General features: G+C 37.2%; 4 protein-coding genes and 1 pseudogene across 4 annotated transcripts; all 5 read left to right on the top strand.

Annotated features, from left to right (window-relative positions):
* The window catches only part of LOC120261843, a 21,247-nt pseudogene extending 15,860 nt beyond the window's left edge, over nt 1-5,387 (top strand).
* A 1,417-nt stretch (nt 5,388-6,804) lies between these two features.
* Nucleotides 6,805-10,718, top strand: LOC120260495 (5-methylthioadenosine/S-adenosylhomocysteine deaminase-like). Its single transcript, XM_039267982.1, has 10 exons — nt 6,805-7,063; nt 7,135-7,307; nt 7,821-7,979; nt 8,644-8,793; nt 8,990-9,133; nt 9,513-9,669; nt 9,747-9,919; nt 10,010-10,065; nt 10,267-10,369; nt 10,464-10,718. Exons 1-10 carry the CDS (start codon nt 6,841-6,843, stop codon nt 10,551-10,553), a joined length of 1,428 nt encoding a protein of 475 aa, XP_039123916.1. The 5' UTR covers nt 6,805-6,840; the 3' UTR covers nt 10,554-10,718.
* A 560-nt stretch (nt 10,719-11,278) lies between these two features.
* LOC120262389 lies at nt 11,279-13,130 on the top strand. The gene has a single exon (XM_039270488.1). The coding sequence runs from the start codon at nt 11,551-11,553 to the stop codon at nt 12,961-12,963; it is 1,413 nt and encodes a 470-aa protein (XP_039126422.1). The 5' UTR covers nt 11,279-11,550; the 3' UTR covers nt 12,964-13,130.
* Nucleotides 13,131-13,430: 300 nt separating this feature from the next.
* Nucleotides 13,431-16,214, top strand: LOC120260943 (60S ribosomal protein L7a-2-like). Its single transcript, XM_039268535.1, has 7 exons — nt 13,431-13,525; nt 13,647-13,694; nt 13,796-13,997; nt 15,231-15,400; nt 15,491-15,619; nt 15,712-15,804; nt 15,896-16,214. Exons 1-7 carry the CDS (start codon nt 13,523-13,525, stop codon nt 16,025-16,027), a joined length of 777 nt encoding a protein of 258 aa, XP_039124469.1. The 5' UTR covers nt 13,431-13,522; the 3' UTR covers nt 16,028-16,214.
* A 128-nt stretch (nt 16,215-16,342) lies between these two features.
* LOC120260941 (pentatricopeptide repeat-containing protein At3g62890-like) lies at nt 16,343-18,411 on the top strand. Its single transcript, XM_039268533.1, has one exon. The coding sequence runs from the start codon at nt 16,364-16,366 to the stop codon at nt 18,374-18,376; it is 2,013 nt and encodes a 670-aa protein (XP_039124467.1). The 5' UTR covers nt 16,343-16,363; the 3' UTR covers nt 18,377-18,411.
* Nucleotides 18,412-18,419: the final 8 nt, after the last annotated feature.

Genomic DNA, 18,419 nt, shown 5'->3' with positions numbered 1-18,419 from the left:
GTATGCTGATATTATCATGCCCCGTGATTTGGAGATAATCTTAATGTACTGATTGATCTGATTGTGCGTGCATATACACAACAAACTGAGTCCAACATGATCTTTTGCAAACAGCAGCCCAAATCACTGCATTCACCCAATCTTCCAGGTGGTATTCTCAATAAACTTACTGTTTATTTGTTGAAACTTTGTGGCTACTCTTGGATACCATTATTCCCCTTCTTTTTTTTGTGTGTGTTTTTATCCATAATTATCAGCTGAATGGTACCTGCAAAACATTTCCAGATACGCGGTATGCATACACTAATACGGGATGCAAAAACAACAAAACATGATTTCATATTTTATGCAGATAGATTAATACGTCTGGTAAGAACCTTTTTATTATATTTTAAAGGGAACTACCTTTGGTGAATCCATTGAATCAATCTATATTTCTTAAGCAGGTTGTTGAGCATGGCTTGGGCCATCTTCCATTTAAAGAGAAGCAAGTCATTGCTCCAACTGGCAAGCAGCTCCACGATTTATCAATTAATTAATTTATATTTGTTATTGACTAATTATTATGAGCATATCTGTTTTATGAACCTGTCTCGTGCTTGATGAAATGTTCATACAACTCATAACTGTAAAGGAAAATAGCACTTGCATTATTTGTGTTGGTGAACATTGTGGCTTATAGATGTTTCCTTGTTTGATAATTTAGCAAGAATGGAGACCATATGACAGCTAACTCGAATCTATTAATGCAGTTCTTTCATTTCATGCACTTGTGTCTGTGGAACCCAGGACGAGCCACTAAAATCAGGCGTATGGAGTCTTACAACTATAGTAATTCAAGAATAATTTCCAGGAAGATAAATTTGCTTATTTTATGTTTCTGATGACTTTACTTGGACCCGGAACATAGATAAACAAACATGTTCAAAACACTCTAACCCAAAATAAATTTTTTAATTAGGATACATCAATTGCCATCTGGAAAAGCTACAGGCCTACGGAATCTCACCTTTAAAAAAACATTGAAAATTATTTCCAGGCAGATAACTTGCTTATGTATGTTTGCAATCACTTGATGTAGTATCTAGAGCATAAATTAAGATTCTGTTCATAGCAATCTAGCCCAAAATAGACAAAACTCCTATTCTATTAGGCATACTATATTTCACCTGGAAAAGTATAGTTCCTCTGGCTTCGTATAAATATTTATGTTTACATGATGTAGAGAACAAGCAACTCGATGTATGAAACCCTTAGTTTTTTTATGGACCCTCATTTTTATTGTTGATTAGTTCATTTTATTTGCTGATATTTTATTATTGCTATTTGATTAAATGCAGGATCAGTTTATACCGGGGTTGAATTCTGTAGAAGGTTGTGTGGTGTCTCAGTCATTAGAAGGTTAAATCTCAGTTATGATTGGCACATGCTCTATATTGTTTGCATGACAAAGATATTTAGGGCAATAATAAAACTTGTATCATTAGGGAATATTGATCTTTAGCAGAAAAAGGATATTGTTGAAAATTTAAAAACCCATGTATTTATGCCTGGAAAATCATGAAATGTTTTCTGTATGATGATGCCCATTTGCTTTTCAGAAATATAATGAAATTCTTGCATTTGGTTGAACTTGAGAACACAAAATTCATGGATCTCATGCAATTGGCAAATGATACAATCTGCACATGAATAACAAAAAATAAGCAATAACATCCTGCATCATGAATTATTTCTGCTAATTAAATTTTTTAAAGTGTTTTTATTAATTAATTTATTTATTTTTGTGGGTTCTACCTTTTCCTTCATCTAGAATTTATTTATTTATTTATTGTCTAGTGATAGCACTTCCTCTTCTGCCTAGAATTTAGTTAAAGATGATTTGCTAGAAATCTGAGATTCTAGTTATGATGGCGACCTTAGTGTTACTGGTAATATTCTTGTAAGCGACTTGAGTGGTTCTGATTTGATGCCGTGAAACAAACTTCATTTATCTCATAGTTGTTGGGAGGCTTGTTCAGCCTACTCCTAAAAACATATTGTTCTTCTAATTGACTTGTTTCAGTGGTGAAAGTATGGAGAATGCATTACGAGCTTGTTGTAAAGGGATCAAGATAGGCAAGATCCTTATTCACAGGGAAGGAGATAATGGACAGCAGGTTTGCACACAGTTTGTGAAGTTTCAAAGTGTCGCTTCAGATAATTTCATTTTTGTTTTCCAATGTTTTTTTTATGCAGCTTATATATCATAACTTGCCAAAGAACATCTCTGATAGGCATGTCCTGTTGTTGGATCCCATACTAGGCACAGGTAAGTTTGTACCTAATAATCATTGTATGACCCAACATAATTTTATTTCTATAGTATTTTCAAGATAATCATCATTTGAAATGTTTATTGTGGTTCAGAGATGAAGTATTCTTAGGATTAGCATAATGGGCAGCTAATTGTGTATTTGGTGCTATTTCCTGGACATATGATCTCTCTTTTTTATGCTGTAAATTCTGAAATATAACATTTTTTAATCTGTTCTGTGTTTCCGCACTAACTATAATTCATTTAAGGAGGTGCATTGGGATGCATTTAAAAACTGGGTGGCCTTTCTGTACAAGTTCTTTGGGGACTAAACCATGCCTTTCCTTGCCTGGAATCTTTGCTATATTTGTATGACTTTCTTTACTGGTGTCCCTGTCATAAATTTATTTCATAGTTGGGTTGCCTTTTCATATTTAAGTTTTAATACTTAATATCATTACATATTTGCAATTCATTCCCTTCATCATGAATAGAAAAAAACCTGCTTCAGTTCTTGAAAACTGCACACAGCTCCCTTTTGCTTGATAGCTATTTAATTTTCCATGAATAATTTTTTGTTGCTTGTTTCTTTGCAGGGAACTCAGCTGTTCAAGCCATTTCCCTGCTCTTGGAAAACGGTGTTCAGGAAGCCAACATTATTTTTCTCAATCTCATTTCTGTAAGTGATTTCCCCTTGCTGTTTCTGGCTCATTTGTTGTAACTTACAAATAGATGACCCACTGCAGATCACTCATGCCATATATGCTTTTTCAAAATGTGACCATTCTTGAAACCAGTTGTGGTAATAGCATTATTCTCTGTTTTGTTTTGCATTCAATTTTATTGACTGCATTCATTAATGATGGTTGCATATTTACAACCATGGTTATTATTAGAATTGATGCCCTTGCTTTCTGAAGAATTTTCCTCTATACCCTATTATTTACTCCTTAATCAATGCATATGATGCTCTAGTGGTTGTTTCTTGTAAAATTTTTACTCACCTTCAATCCTAAGATTTTTACACAACTTTATTCTATTCTTAATCTTGTTTTGGATGTATGTTTTTTTTTTTTTACTAGGCTCCTCAAGGAATACATGCTGTTTGCAAAAGATTTCCAAAGATAAAGATAGTGACATCTGAGATAGAATCTGGTCTAAATGAAGATTTTCGAGTCATTCCTGGCATGGGCGAATTTGGAGATAGATATTTTGGTACACTTTGATCAAATTTTTACAACTACCTTCTCTTCATGCTAGCCCAAAATTGGGGCCTCCACCAATTCAAGTAAGCAAGTTGTCTTTCTACCATCACCATCTCATAATTATGAATTATATGCCACACATAATGAGTTAGAATAAAAGGTCTAATTCGGATATATATATATATATATATATATATTCATTTTTTCCCCCAAATGAAGAAAAAACTTTTACTCTTTGACGGTTAGGTCTTATAAATTGCATGCTAGGATCAACTATTGTACTTCCAGCTGAACTTCTGCTGATAGCCTTTGAAGCTATGGTATAACTAACAGCATTCTGCAAAATCAACCACTACCATGAACTTTGAATTAGGTTTCAGAAAACTAGAAAACTAGAACCAATAAGGGAGACTCTTGTGAGGTAATGTATGGTCCGCAGATGCTATCATGTAACACCATAGGTTGGTTCATGAAATGTTGTTGAATTTTTGCTAATTCTTATGCCCGTTGATTTTATATTCCCATGTAACATGGGAATGTGAAACCTATTAAAAGAATTGCTATTGTTAGTTTTTACCTATCAGGGAATGTAACAACGTTATAAAATGATTAGGTGAGGGGTTCAACTCCCGTTCACAACAATGATTGAAAATAGTTACTTGTCCACATTTATTTAAAATAAAAAGATTACATGCATTTTATTTTACTTAACTATTTTTAAATATTTTTTTATTTAAACCATTAGTTTTTTAAGAGCCGTAAATACTAAACTAATTCGAGTTGAAGTATTTAGAGTTCTAAAATGAGGTAGATCTTCCCCAACGGGTGTTTTTTCTATATACATAATAATTCGAGTTTAAAACTACTTATATAAGTAAACCAAGGCCTTTACCACTTGAATTAACTTTTATTGGTTAAATACTTTTATTATCATACACATATTTTAGATATTATATTGAAATTAGAGAAATAACCTTTGTCATCTTAAAATGACTGGATGCCTGTATGTCTTTTTAAATAACCAAAGTACCTTAGTGAAAAATGATCAAAATGACTACATATCTTACATTTTCTATAATATCATTATTTTTAATTTTTTTAATAATAACAACAAGTGTTATATATATATTAGAAGCGTGTACATAGACTAAAAATTAGTTGTCCAACCTTTACACTCTCAAACCGGGGACGAGGGATTAAAGCTATGAGTTTGCACTTATATCCATAATCTATTATCACTATTGTTTTCAATGAGTCTTAAACTCTATATTTTTTTATTATTTTATTTTTATTTTTTATAATAAGATAAAATACAATTAGGTTATAAACCCTTTGATTATTTTTTTAATTTTTTTTAATTTTAGTAAACCTTGACGTGAAAATTCAGTCAAATGTGGATAAGTTTTGATGAATCTCTCTAAAAACATTGTAGAGTGCATGGTGTGACTCACATAATGTGATAGCCAATCATTTAATTCTTTGGAACCCATGACTATTCTCACATGCTACTTGCCATGAAGTCTTACGTGAATTTCATGTTTGATATATTATTATGTTTTCCAATATTCCTCGTGATATGAATTGTGCATAAATGAGTAATGTATGTGCTTTATATGAATGTAGTATATCCACCTTTTCAAAAAATAAAAAAAATAAAAAATAATTGTATATGCCATTGAGCTGGCTAAATGGAAGTGGAAGGATAGTTTCACGTTCTCTTATGTAGTTTTCTGTCTATTTCTATCAAATTTTTTACTACTTATTAATGATATCTAAGATTGTTTATTAAGTACATACTTAAATTTAAATTTCCTTTTTCAATGCAGGGTCAATTTTTAAAGTCAAATTAGCGCAATGAATACACAATATTAGGAATTGCCTTTTTCGGGTGACTTCCTTCAATTTTGAGATTTTATTTTATTTTATTTTGCGCTATATCATTTTAAACAATTACACCATGTATTTTTTAAAGAAAAAAAAATAAACAAACTATGAGTATGTTTTAAGAATGGTAACATTTATTCGGATTATATTTACTTCTTCATTGATATATATATTTGACAAATATAACAAATGCAATAGTTAGGGATGTGCACATAATTCAGTGAAATATTGAGTTATGAGTCTGTTCCTACACTAGGACTTTTTATGGTGCATGAAAAGTATATTTTTGCCAATCATATGTACCCTTATCAGGCATATGTTGGGTGGGATTTAAACATCTTATCCCCACATATGAGTAAATGATTTATTTATCATACTAATCTATTATTAGTCATTGATATATATATATATATATATATATATAAACTATACGATTAAAATTTTAATCTTTGAGTTGTGAGGGAAATAAAATATTAATGCTAATAAATAAGCACGCTATTTTTATAAGTTAATATCACTATGGAGGGATTAAAGCGCTCCAAACTTAAAAGTTGCTTATCCACATTTTTTTTAAAATTCTTATATTATTAAATTATATATATTTGTTTATTTGTTTATTAGATATTCTTGAAGTCACACTTTGATCTCCTCATTTTCAGTCATGTTGCAATATTTTTCCATGTTCAGGAGCATCAAATAAATGCTAAAAAAAATGCAGTGATGGCAGCGTATGTTAGTTTTTGGGATTAAAAAACCGCAAGTTTGGTTCTTATAATGTCATAATTTGCTCGTAATTTTAGTAAAATGATAAGTTCCATCAAATAGTTGAAGAAAAAATTATTTTTTTTTTATTTCAATGTCTTCTGAAAATTGAATATTTTATAAAAACGTGCAATGCATTTATTAATTAATTAAGACGGATAAATCACAATATGCAATTTATGGAATCATCATGTATAAGTCACATTAAATATTTATAACATAACAAATTCAAACAAATACTAGGATGTAGCTAAATATATAAATAATTTTATTAAAAATCTCAAATTTTTTTCTTGTGAAAATAATGATTTTCATCATAAGTGATTCCATAAGAAAAAATTAAGTAAACGAACTATTTTATTTAAAAAAAAATTAATTATACATAGGTCCACGGTGCTTTTCATGTAGTTATTAACTCAATTTAAAAATTCAAAAATTCAAAAATTCAAAACAAAAAATTGAACTAATTAGCTTCAATACAAACTACAAAGCCATGGTAAATAAAATGAGACGGAGGACTTCGGAGACTATAAAATTGTTAAAAATTGAAAAATTCCTTCAAAGTTGAAACAAGGGTTTAAAAGGTAATATCACTCCTTCTAAACACATATATATATATATATTATTATATAAAGACAGAACAACGATGGCCAAAGAGCAACCGAGCACCGCTTTCCCGTCGTCAACGCTGCCATGGCAGCGCCCCCGCCGAGCTCTTCCTCCATCTCCACTCCCCTTATACTCTACAATGGAGTCATCGTCACCATGGATCCCCACTCCCGTGTCTTCCGGAACGGCGCCATCGTCGTCTCCGGCGATCGCATTCACTCCATCGGTCACTCCGATGACATCCTCCGTGACTTCTCCCATCTCGCTGATGGCTCCATTGACCTTTGCCGCCGTATCCTCCTCCCAGGTCCTTCACTTCTCCCCCTCTCCCCTTTAATCTGGTTTGAATCTCGTTTGCTGATCGATTCGGGGGTTTAGGGTTCGTCAACACGCATGTGCACACTTCGCAGCAGCTTGGGAGAGGGATCGCCGATGATGTTGACCTAATGACGTGGTTGCACGAGCGCATATGGCCGTACGAGGCGAGCATGATGGAGAAGGACTCGTACGTGTCCACGTTGCTCTGTGGCATTGAGCTCATCCGCTCCGGCGTGAGTTTATGGGTTCCGTTTTATGAGAATTTGGTTCCTCTTTGAAAATGCATTTGATAATCATGCTTGAGTGCGTGGCTTTCGTTTTATAAGCAATTAATTTTTTATTTTTCAATGCATGGATAGTGCTCTTGGTGATGTTGATGATGAATATCTTAGTTTGATATCAGAATAAGAATTTAGTTTCTCTTTGAATGCTCAGATGACTTCTTTTTCTTCTTTGATGCATTCATGGGTTTGGTTTATTAATCTTTTAGCTCCTCTTTTGATGCCTAGATGGCTTCTTCCTCCCTGAATTTTAGTCCCTCTTTGATTGCACAGATGGTAGTTGTAGTTCTTCTCCTCCTTCTTTATTGTTGCTGATGAATTTGTCAGTGTGTGTGTGTGTGTGTGGTTAAGAGGGCTACAAACGTGGCTAGTTACAAAAAACAGGGCTCAAAACACCTGATGAATTTGTCAGTTTTGATATTTCATATGAATGTGTAGTGATGGTGATGTATGTATGACTTCCAGGTGACGTGCTTTGCAGAAGCAGGTGGGCAACATGTAGGTGGGATGGCAAAAGCAGTGGAGTTGCTTGGCATCCGAGCTTGTTTAACACAATCCACCATGGATTCTGGCGAGGGCCTGCCTGTGAATTGGCGCTCACACTCCACTGATTATTGCATTCAGGTAATAAATTAGACTTCCTATTCTGCATGATGTCTGCCAATCATGTTAATTGTTTGATTGCATGAGATCATACAACTGTTACAAGAAGATGAAATGGATAGCCAGTTTCATTTTACATTTTATACAAGCACAATTAATGCCTTTGATTAGTTTCAAGCAAAGCTTGATATGCTGCAGACTAAAAACCTGTAGTTGTTCTACTCGGTGAATATTGAAAAAGCTCAAGATGAGCTCCTCCTAAAAAAAATTTTATGCAAAGCTCCATCTCACCTACACACGTTGCTTTGAGATCTGTAAGCTACATGATCGAAGTGTAATGTGGATTAGGGTTAATGCATTAGAAATTATCATGTTGTGTATGTTGAGAATTGAGATGAACTTTATCATAATATTCGCTAACAGGGGCAGGAGTTCTATTTTAGAATTTTCTTTTTCCATGGGCATCATTGGTTCACAGGACTTCTGTATTAGAAATTTAAGTGTGAGAACTTTATAGATTGTAATTCATTATTCACTAGTTTTGAACATGAAACAATCGTCTCTTGTTTTACGGTCAAATAGTGGTCATCTCAAGGTTTCTGAGTTTCTATCGTTCCTATCATTCCTTGCATATGCTTTTTTCCTTGTACTGGCATGACCTGGTGGTTAATTAACTTGCATGCAGTCTCAGAAAGAACTTCACAGAAAACATCATAACACGGCGGATGGTCGCATCAGAATATGGTTTGGTTTAAGACAAATAATGAATGCAACTGATGAGTTACTGCTCAAAACAAAAGATGCTGCAGAAGAACTGAAGACAGGCATACATATGGTAGCAATCATATTCTTTTGAGCACTATGAACTCTGCCTTACATTTGACTTTCTGTGATCTGCATATCAAAACCATAACTTGGTGTTACCAAATTACTGAGAAGATGTATGAAAGTAATATACTAAATGATCAAAGAAAGGCATTTTAAGAAGGATTGCTCTTTTATTTTGTAATAATTTATTTTGTGCTTGCTAGCATGTTGCAGAAATACCTTATGAGACTCAACATGTGATGAATACTAGAAAAGTCGAACATGGTACAGTTACATACTTGGAAAAAATTGGACTTCTGAGGGAAAACTTGCTGGCAGCACATTCTGTTTGGTTGAATGACGCAGAGGTATGGACACTCGTCCTGAGGATAAACTTTATTGGTTTGAACTGTACTATATAACAAACATTTTTGTCTTGATGCTTGAGTTAGATTACTAATAATACACCTTCTATCATGTTTGTAAAAATCCTTCCCCTCCAACTACTTTGAAACAGTGATGATGTTTTTGGTATTTTTGAAAAGCAGTGAGATTCTCTCTCTTCCATTTCTCCTGTTACACCAATATACAGGATGTTTAATCTCACTTTGTGGTCCCATTCTCTGTTTTTGAATTTTATGTATATAGTGCTACACATAGACTTGTAGCTATTACCATTCTGCATATTCACTATACGGTGGCTATCTATGAATGTTGAGAAACTAAAGGTTTTCTAAATGTTGGTAGATATGTTTCTTGTCAAAATCGGGTACCAAAGTTTCTCATTGTCCTGCTTCTGCAATGCGGATGCTTGGCTTTGCGCCAGTTAGGGAAATGCTCGATGCTGGTGTTTGTGTCTCACTGGGTACAGATGGAGCGCCTTCAAATAACAGAATGAGCATTGGTTCGTCTGAAGAGCCATATCCTTTGTTCTTTCAGCCTAACGTGATATGATTGCTTACTATCTTGCATATAATACAGTCGACGAGATGTATCTAGCTTCACTTATCAACAAAGGAAGAGAAGCTTATATCAGTGGAACAACCAACCCTACAGCTGTTCCTGCTGAAGTGGTATTGAAGATGGCAACTATAAATGGTGCAAAATCAGTGCTATGGGACAATGAGATTGGTTCTCTTGAAGTTGGGAAGAAGGTTCAATCATATTCTTGCTATAACTTTTCTCCATTTTGTGGGTATTGAACTGACATGATTTTGCATGGCTTGGTCCTTCTTTGGTTGCAGGCAGACATGATAATTGTGAATCCTTTCTCATGGTCCATGGTTCCTTTGCATGATTGGTATGCCTCTCCTCTTGAGAGGAAACAATATCTTGAGTTATTGATTAGAATATATAATAGGACCCCAACTCTGTTCCATTTAGGTGGTTAAAGTGTGCGTGCAATGGAGATTTGAGATTCTGGGTTTTACATCTCATGTACTTGCAAATCACAATAATTTTATGAAAAACCTGATTTGATGATTACCTTTTATATGTGCAGCATCTCTAGTCTTGTTTACTGCATGCGCACAGAGAACATTGAGTCTGTGATGTGCAATGGCCAATGGATTATGAAGGATCGGAAGATTGTGAATCTTGATGAGGTACATAACCTTTTTTCTCTTGTTCCATTAAAAATATGTTTCAATTGTCCTATGTTTGGTATATGATACTAATTTATTTTTTTCTGACGAGCAGGGGGAAGTTATCTCATTAGCTATGCAAGCTTCCAATGATCTCTTGAAGAGAGCCGGGATTAAAATTCCAAATAAAATGAACTTTCTGTGATCTCGTGAGTGACAAGCACAGTGTATGTGGCATTGAATTTTTTAATAACTTCCACTAGATTGCAGTAGGAAATGACGGTTTAGTGACCATGTTGTGCAAACAGTTAAGAGATGTATGTAATTATTATGACTTTATCAATTAAGAAACTCCATAAAAAAAGTTCTATTGGTGTAATTGTGTGTGTGTGTATTTTATATGTTTTGATGAAGTATTTTAGATATTTGACAAATATTTTATAAATATTATTATAGAACTTTTTAAAATGAATTTTAAAAGTTTAGAAGATTTTTATTGAATTTTTATGGTATATTTTTATATTAAGGGTGAAAGTGAAATTAAGACGTTTTTATTTTCAATGGTTTATCTATTATTAAAAAAAAAAACGCTTTGATTGTCATTTAATAAATAGATTGAAAAGAAAAACTTATAAAAAGCCAAGAAATCTTTCGAAGGAGGGATGAGTAATATATAAAATTGATTTTTAATACAGAGCTATATAAATAAATGAAAATAGTTTTCCTTTTGACAATTATTACAAATGTAATTAAAAATCAATTGCCCATTATAAAAGGTAAACAAGTAGTTTTCTTTTTCATAGATGTCTTATAAACATTTAAATAATTTAACACCAACCGCTGCTTCAGCTTCACTTTTCCTTTTTTTCCAAAAGAACACCCTAATAAATATTTAAAAACGTCTGTGAAAGCTTCCGCAGTGTTCCAGAAGTTATTCACACACACAAAAAGATAAAAAAAAACCTCTGAATCTATAGAAACTTCTCTTCTATTGTAGAAGCTTCCACACAGTTCAGGAAGTCATTCACACACCCAAATCTCTTCGCCATCCTTCCCACCAAAACATCTCCAACGTTCTAGAGACAACATGAGCCTTCTTCTCCAACCTCATATAAAGCCCCCTCCAATCCTTCATCTCAAACCACAAAAGCAAGCAAACAATTCTCTTTGTCAGCATTTGAAACCTCAAAAATCGCAAGCCAATGGAGAGACAATTCTTCAGAAGAAGCAATCCATGGAACATCCCATCCCACTATTCCTACTACCACCCTCGCCCTCAACCCCGACCACAACCCACCAAGCCTAAGATCATCTCCGTCCCCGTCCATTTCATGAATTCTGATGACACACCGATCCGCGAACCCCGGCCAAAGCCTGTTCGAGATCCGGAGGCCGAGAGATTGGCGGCTGTGTTGAGAATGCAAAGGATAACAAGAGGGTTTTTGGTGAGAAAGAACCTGAGGGCAGTGAAGAAAATTGAGGCCGAGGTGGAGGAAATCCGGCGGAGGATTGAAGCGGCGCAGGATCTGGTACGTAGAGATGAGAAGGAACGGTTGAGATTGAATGAGATGTTGATGCGGTTGCTTTTCCGATTGGATTCCGTTCGGGGAGTCAGGGACTATCGGAAGCGGATGATCCGGCGAGTGATCGCGCTTCAGGAAGCCGTTGATTCGATGGCGGGATCGATGGAGACGGGAAACGGAGAGGACGGGGTAACTCTAGGAACTCCAGATCGAGAATCCATGGCTACGGATGCTATTCATGAAGGATCTGAGGGTTTGGAGGTTGGTCCAATGGAGGAAGCCCCTGAAATCAACGACATCACTGAGATGAAGCAAGGAGAGGAGCCTGAAATCCTAGGAGAAGGTGATCTCAAAGAAGAAACCACGAACGCCAACTCGAATCTCACCGAAGAAACTTCTGGAATCAAAGATATCAGCGAAGAACCATTGAAGGACATGTCAAGCCCAGAGCTAGAGGAGAAAACTACAGAGATCGGTGATATCACCGAGGATCGATTGGTTGAAACCATAGAAACAACGGAATCGGCTCGACAGGGCGGTGAAGGATGTGAGGGAACTCCTGAAGTCGAAGACATCGCTGAGATGAAGCAAGGAGGGGAACAGGAAATCCTAGAAGAACGCCATCTCAAAGAAGGATCAACGAACACCAACTCGAACCCTATAGAAAATGCTTCTGGAATCAAAGATCTCAGCGGAGAATCAATGGAGGAAACCCGAACACCAGAGCCAGAGGAGAAAGCCACAGAAATCCGTGATATCACCGAGGATCCGATTGATAAAACTATAGAAACAGTGAAATCGGCTCAAAAGGCCGAAATCAACAATTGCTGCTGGGAAACCTTTGAAGCAAGTGGAACGATGGAGGAGAAGACCAGAAGCTCGGGATTGGAAGGTGAGGCGATGAAGGAGGTGATGGACAGGGTTGCAGCGGAGAGCGAGAAGTTGAGGGAGCTGGTGGCGAAGCTCTGCGAGCGAAGCGCGCAGCAGTGCATGATGATGGGCGGGCTAGCTCAGCGCGTCGAGAACCTCGAGCGCACCGTGCAGCGCATGGAAGCAGCCCGCAAGAAGAAGAAGATGAAGCATCGGTGTTGATATATATAGGGAGAATCCTTTTGGCTCACGACAGCCGTTGGATGTCTTTAGGATCCATCAGACGGTGTATTTTTGAGCATTTTCCTGTATTCTTTACTTCTGTTTTTTCCCTGCATTTGGCTGTGAAAGCTCTTTTCCATGTTCAAATAAATTTGTGATTTTTAAAATTCTTTTGGGTTATTTAGCTGGTGCATTATAAGTAATTTTTTTTTTTTAAAAGTGATAATAAATTATAGATTTTTTTTATTTGAGAATGGAGAAAATGAAATGCATATGATTTTGTTTTATAAACTCCGTCAGCTTTTTATTTTTAAAAGTAAAATATAATAAGCAAAAATATACGAGGAGATTTTGTGTAAATATGGGAAAGCGAGGAGCTTTTCTATCAACGACGATCCCATCCAACGGCGTGCATCATTTGTGGTATTATGTAATTACTAAAGTACCCTCGAAAGGGATATATAAAGTGTCGTCATCTTGTTGCGAGTGATGCTGGTTCACGCCTAGGGTTTTTTTGGCGCCGTCTTCATCCAAAACCCTGACCAGTAGGTCTCCTTCGATGGTAATCTCGATGTCTTGCAGCCCTTTCTTCGCATTTAGCAGTCCATGAAGCGTAGAAATCTCTTATATCCAAGCGTTTTGATATATTTTTCTCTGTTTCTGTTGCGATTTTTGTTATCTAGGCCCCAAAACGAGGTGGGAAGGCTCCTGTTCCGGCGAAGAAGAAACCGGTGATGCATTTATTCTTATTCTTTGAATGCTGATTATTCGAATACATTTTGATTTGGTTTTTTGAGTTTTTTTTTGTGTTTTGGTTTTTGGGGTATTGTAGGAGAAGGTTGTGAATCCGTTGTTTGAGAAGAGGCCGAAGCAGTTTGGGATCGGTGGAGCACTGCCGCCAAAGAAGGACCTCCACAGGTTCGTGAAATGGCCCAAGGTTGTGCGGATCCAGAGGCAGAGGAGGATCCTCAAGCAGCGTCTGAAGGTCCCTCCTGCTTTGAACCAGTTCACTAGGACCTTGGACAAGAACCTTGGTACATTTATATTCTTATTCTTTTTTTTTTTAAATTATTTCTTTGATCCATGAACTCATTTCGAGTAAACTAGAGGTTATAATGGGTGTGTAGTTGATGTTTGATGCAATGTTCAGCATGTGGATTTGCAAGAAAGAGGTGGATTTGCAAGACACTGCTATTGTGTTTGAACATCATGCTAGGAATAATTTTATTTGATTAGCTCGTTTGCTCTCTCATGATTTTAACATTATTTAAAAACAAACAATCATTTAGTGTTTGAGTTTAAAAGCTTTTGTTAGTTGTAAATTTCATGTCTTGAGACACTGCAAAGCTTTTATTCATGTTTTTTTTTTATGGAAATACAAAGATCCTATAATAATGCAACACACTCACTGGTAGAGTGAATATGTGCAAGACTTTGCAGTTTGCATGCCTAGTGACAAGCTTGACACTTTTATTGCATGATGAGATTCGAGGATGGATATTGATTAGAGCTTACACCTAATATTGTGAGGATGTGCATCATACTTTTTTAAATCTTTGCACCTTATCAAATTCTGGTTCATAAGCATTTGACTATTGTAGACCAGCTTGTGACCTTTGTGGTCTGTTGAATATGAGTAATCTGCAAGCATTGTGGTTCAATATTAATAGGGTAAATGTGCCATTAGCTTATCTTTTACAATTTTACCTGGATTTTCTAGTAGTGAATCACCTTGATCATGAAGATATAAGGGGATGAGGTATTGATTTGGAATATGAAAGCTCCCTTCAATTCTTATTTGGAGTTCAGTGATCTTATTTGGTTGCATTGCTTGCATGTTTTCTGGTGCATGTTGTTCTTCATGTGTACAAATTTTCTTAAATTTTGGCATTGCAGGCAACTTCTGGCAATTTGTTTTCATCTTTTTGGGTGATGTATCACATGTGATATTTTGAAAGATTGGTTGAATTATTTTGATCTACATTCCTTTTTGCGCTATTGTTCTTTCTACATCTTGGGAAAAACCATGTGGCATCTTCATCAATTCTATGTTCTCTCCAGAGTATTACTGTTCTGAGGATTGGAAACACTGTTTGTAAATAATAAACTTTTTTGGAAAATACTTGAAGTCCCTGTGTTGGCCAACGATTTACTTGTGTATCATAGTTTCACGGTTGTCATTGGCCAATGACATTAGATGTGTGGCTACACTGTAAGTTTAAAATAATGTTTGTTATTGATGCTTTACAACTAAAATTCTTTCGCAGCCAGCAGTCTATTCAAGATGTTGTTGAAGTACAGGCCTGAGGACAACGCTGCAAAGAAGGAAAGGCTTCTGAAGAGGGCCCAGGCTGAAGCTGAAGGGAAGACCGTTGAGGTCAAGAAGCCAATTGTTGTGAAGTATGGGCTGAACCATGTCACGTACCTCATTGAACAGGTACCCTTATTTTCGTTAGAAAGCTCTAAATTCTCACTAATTGTATGCCACTTAATTTTTGTCAATGAAATTTTATTTTCTTCAATTTAGAACAAAGCACAGTTGGTGGTAATTGCTCATGATGTGGACCCTATTGAGCTGGTGGTCTGGCTCCCAGCTCTCTGCAGGAAGATGGAAATCCCCTACTGTATTGTGAAGGGGAAATCACGTTTGGGAGCGGTGAGCCTGGCATTATTTGATTTTTCATAGCATGTGGTTTAGAACAAGCTTAATTGTGCAGCTAACTGATTTCTATTGTAAATTCGTTGAAGATTGTCCATAAGAAAACCGCCGCAGCTTTGTGTCTCACCACGGTGAAGAACGAGGATAAGCTGGAGTTCAGCAAAATTCTAGAGGCAATCAAGGTATAATAAGGAATCACAACTGTTTGTCTTCTGCTTCATTTCCCCTATTTTTATAGTCGAAGGCAACTGTTCTTTAACTTTATATTTTCAGGCTAATTTCAATGACAAGTTTGATGAGATCAGAAAGAAGTGGGGAGGGGGAATTATGGGCACCAAGTCTCAGGCCAAGACCAAGGTCAAGGAAAGGCTCCTAGCTAAAGAAGCTGCTCAGAGAATGACCTAAGCTTTCAAACTCTATATACAAAATCGCCTGCCTGCCTCCACTAGAACCTCTTCGAGTGAACTTTTTTTGCCTTTCTCCAAAGTTTTGGCTTGTCTTTCTATTTGCTACCAGTTGTGTTCAAAATCATTGTTCTGAGGATTGTACTGTTTGGTTATTATCACTCTCGTGCTTTTACCTTCTTTTTCAATCAGGATTTTAATTATTGTTCTGAAGTCTATTTCCTAAGTTAAAAAGTGGCATCGACTGGCATTATTAGCCCATTGACCCTATTGGGTAATCAAACAACTAAATAAATATCAGTGTGACCATTCTCCAAGCTGGTCCATCCTAACTTGAATGGCCAGCTCCCTCTCATACCCTTCTCCGCTCATACCTCCCCAGCAACACGATGGCTGTGCGCGCGTCCGAGTGCTGCAGCGACTCTCCCATAACTTCGACCGTGCTAGGACCGATGTGGCTATCGGCCACCGTCTCCTATCGTATCCCGACCCCTCCTCGGCTCTCGCCTTCTTCCTCTCCCTCCCCTACATCCCCACCACTCCCTTCCCCTACAACGCACTGCTCCGCACTCTCTACCGCTCTCGCGCCCACCACGATGTCCTCTCCGCCTATGCCCTCTTGCGCTCCCGCTCCGTCACCTGCGACCGCTTCTCACTCCCCCTCGCCCTCCGCTCCGCCTCCGCCCTCACCTACATCCCTGTTGGCCTTGACGCTCACTCCCTTGCCATCAAGACCTGCCTTTCTTCCTCCCTCTCCATCGTCACTGCCCTCGTCGACTTCTACTGCTCCTGTGGCCTTCCATTCTATGCTCGTCAGCTCTTCAACCGCGCTCACCCTCGCGACGTCGTTCTCTGGAACACCATGATCACTGGACTAGTCAAATGCGGTCAGTTTCATGACGCCCAGGACTTGTTCGACCAAATGCCTGAGAGGAACATCTCCTCTTGGAACACCTTGATTGATATGCACTGTAAGATGGGCAATATTGATCGCGCGAGGATTTTGTTTGATGAAATGCCTGAAAGAGATGTTATCTCATGGAACACGATGATTTCCGGGTATGCAAAGATGAGTGACTGTGATGCTGCTAGAGAGCTGTTTGATGTAATGCCGAGTAGGGATTCAGTTTCATGGAATGCCATGATCACTAGTTGTGTGCACAGCCGCCGGTTTCATGAGGCGCTGAGTTTGTTCAGAATGATGCAGAGTGAGGGTGCCCGGGCTGATGGGATGACTGTTGTTGCTCTGCTACTGGCTTGCACTCATTTGGGCGCATTGGATTTGGGCAAGTGGATGCACAGATACATAAGAAGGTACAAAATCAAGATGGATGTGTTTGTCACCACGGCACTTATCAACATGTATGGGAAATGCGGTAGCATTGATGATGCTCACAAGGTGTTTGATCTTTCGACAAACAAAGATGTGTTCTTGTGTGCCACAATGATTGAGGTATCAGCCATGTATGGAAGAGTCGAGGAAGTATTCGAAGTCTTTGATTCCATGAGAAGTGCGGGTATTAAGCCAAATGATGTGACCTTCGTCGGTCTTTTGAAAGCTTGTGCTCATGTAGGGCTAGTTGAGACAGGGATGAAGTATTTTGATATCATGATGAGAGATTTTGGATTAACACCGAAAATGGAGCATTATGGTTGCATGGTTGATTTGTTTGGTAAGGCAGGGCGTTTGGATGAGGCTTTTGAACTGATTCGGAGCATGCCAATGGAGCCTTCTCCTGTGGTTTGGTCTACTTTGCTTAGTGCTTGCAATATTCATAGTAATGTGAGCCTAGCCGAAGAGGTGGCGTGTCATCTTATAGAGTTGGAGCCAGAAAACTGTGCAAACTATATACTTCTAGCCAACATATATTCAAAGGCTAACAAGTGGGATAAAGCTGCAAAGACAAGAACGTTGATGAAGGAGAAGGGTGTTGTGAAGACACCAGGATGTAGTTTGATTGAGGTGAACAACAGAGTTCATGAATTCTTCGCTGGTGATAGAGATCATCCCCGTGGAGAAGAGATATACGAGATGCTGAACAACATGGCTGTGAAGTTGAAAAGATTAGGTTATGAACCATGCATGTTTTCAGCACTGCATGATGTTGATCGCGAAGGGAAAGAACAAGCTCTTTTGCATCATAGTGAGAAGCTAGCTCTCGCGTTTGGTCTTATAACAACTGAAAAAGGATCTGCGGTCAGGATAGTGAAAAATCTAAGGGTTTGTGATGACTGCCATCTATTCTTGAAGCTTGCTTCCAAGTGCTATGGTAGGAAGATCATCTTGAGGGATTACCATAGATTTCACCATTTCAGTGATGGTTCTTGTTCATGCTCCGATTATTGGTGAACCATTTGACATCATTTTCACCATGAAAATCCCAAGAAAAAAA

This window comes from Dioscorea cayenensis, chromosome 5, assembly GCF_009730915.1.
Source record: "Dioscorea cayenensis subsp. rotundata cultivar TDr96_F1 chromosome 5, TDr96_F1_v2_PseudoChromosome.rev07_lg8_w22 25.fasta, whole genome shotgun sequence".
NCBI classification, from domain to species: domain Eukaryota; kingdom Viridiplantae; phylum Streptophyta; class Magnoliopsida; order Dioscoreales; family Dioscoreaceae; genus Dioscorea; species Dioscorea cayenensis.
Note: the sequence above shows the minus strand (reverse complement) of the source record. Positions and strands in the feature narration are given on the sequence as shown.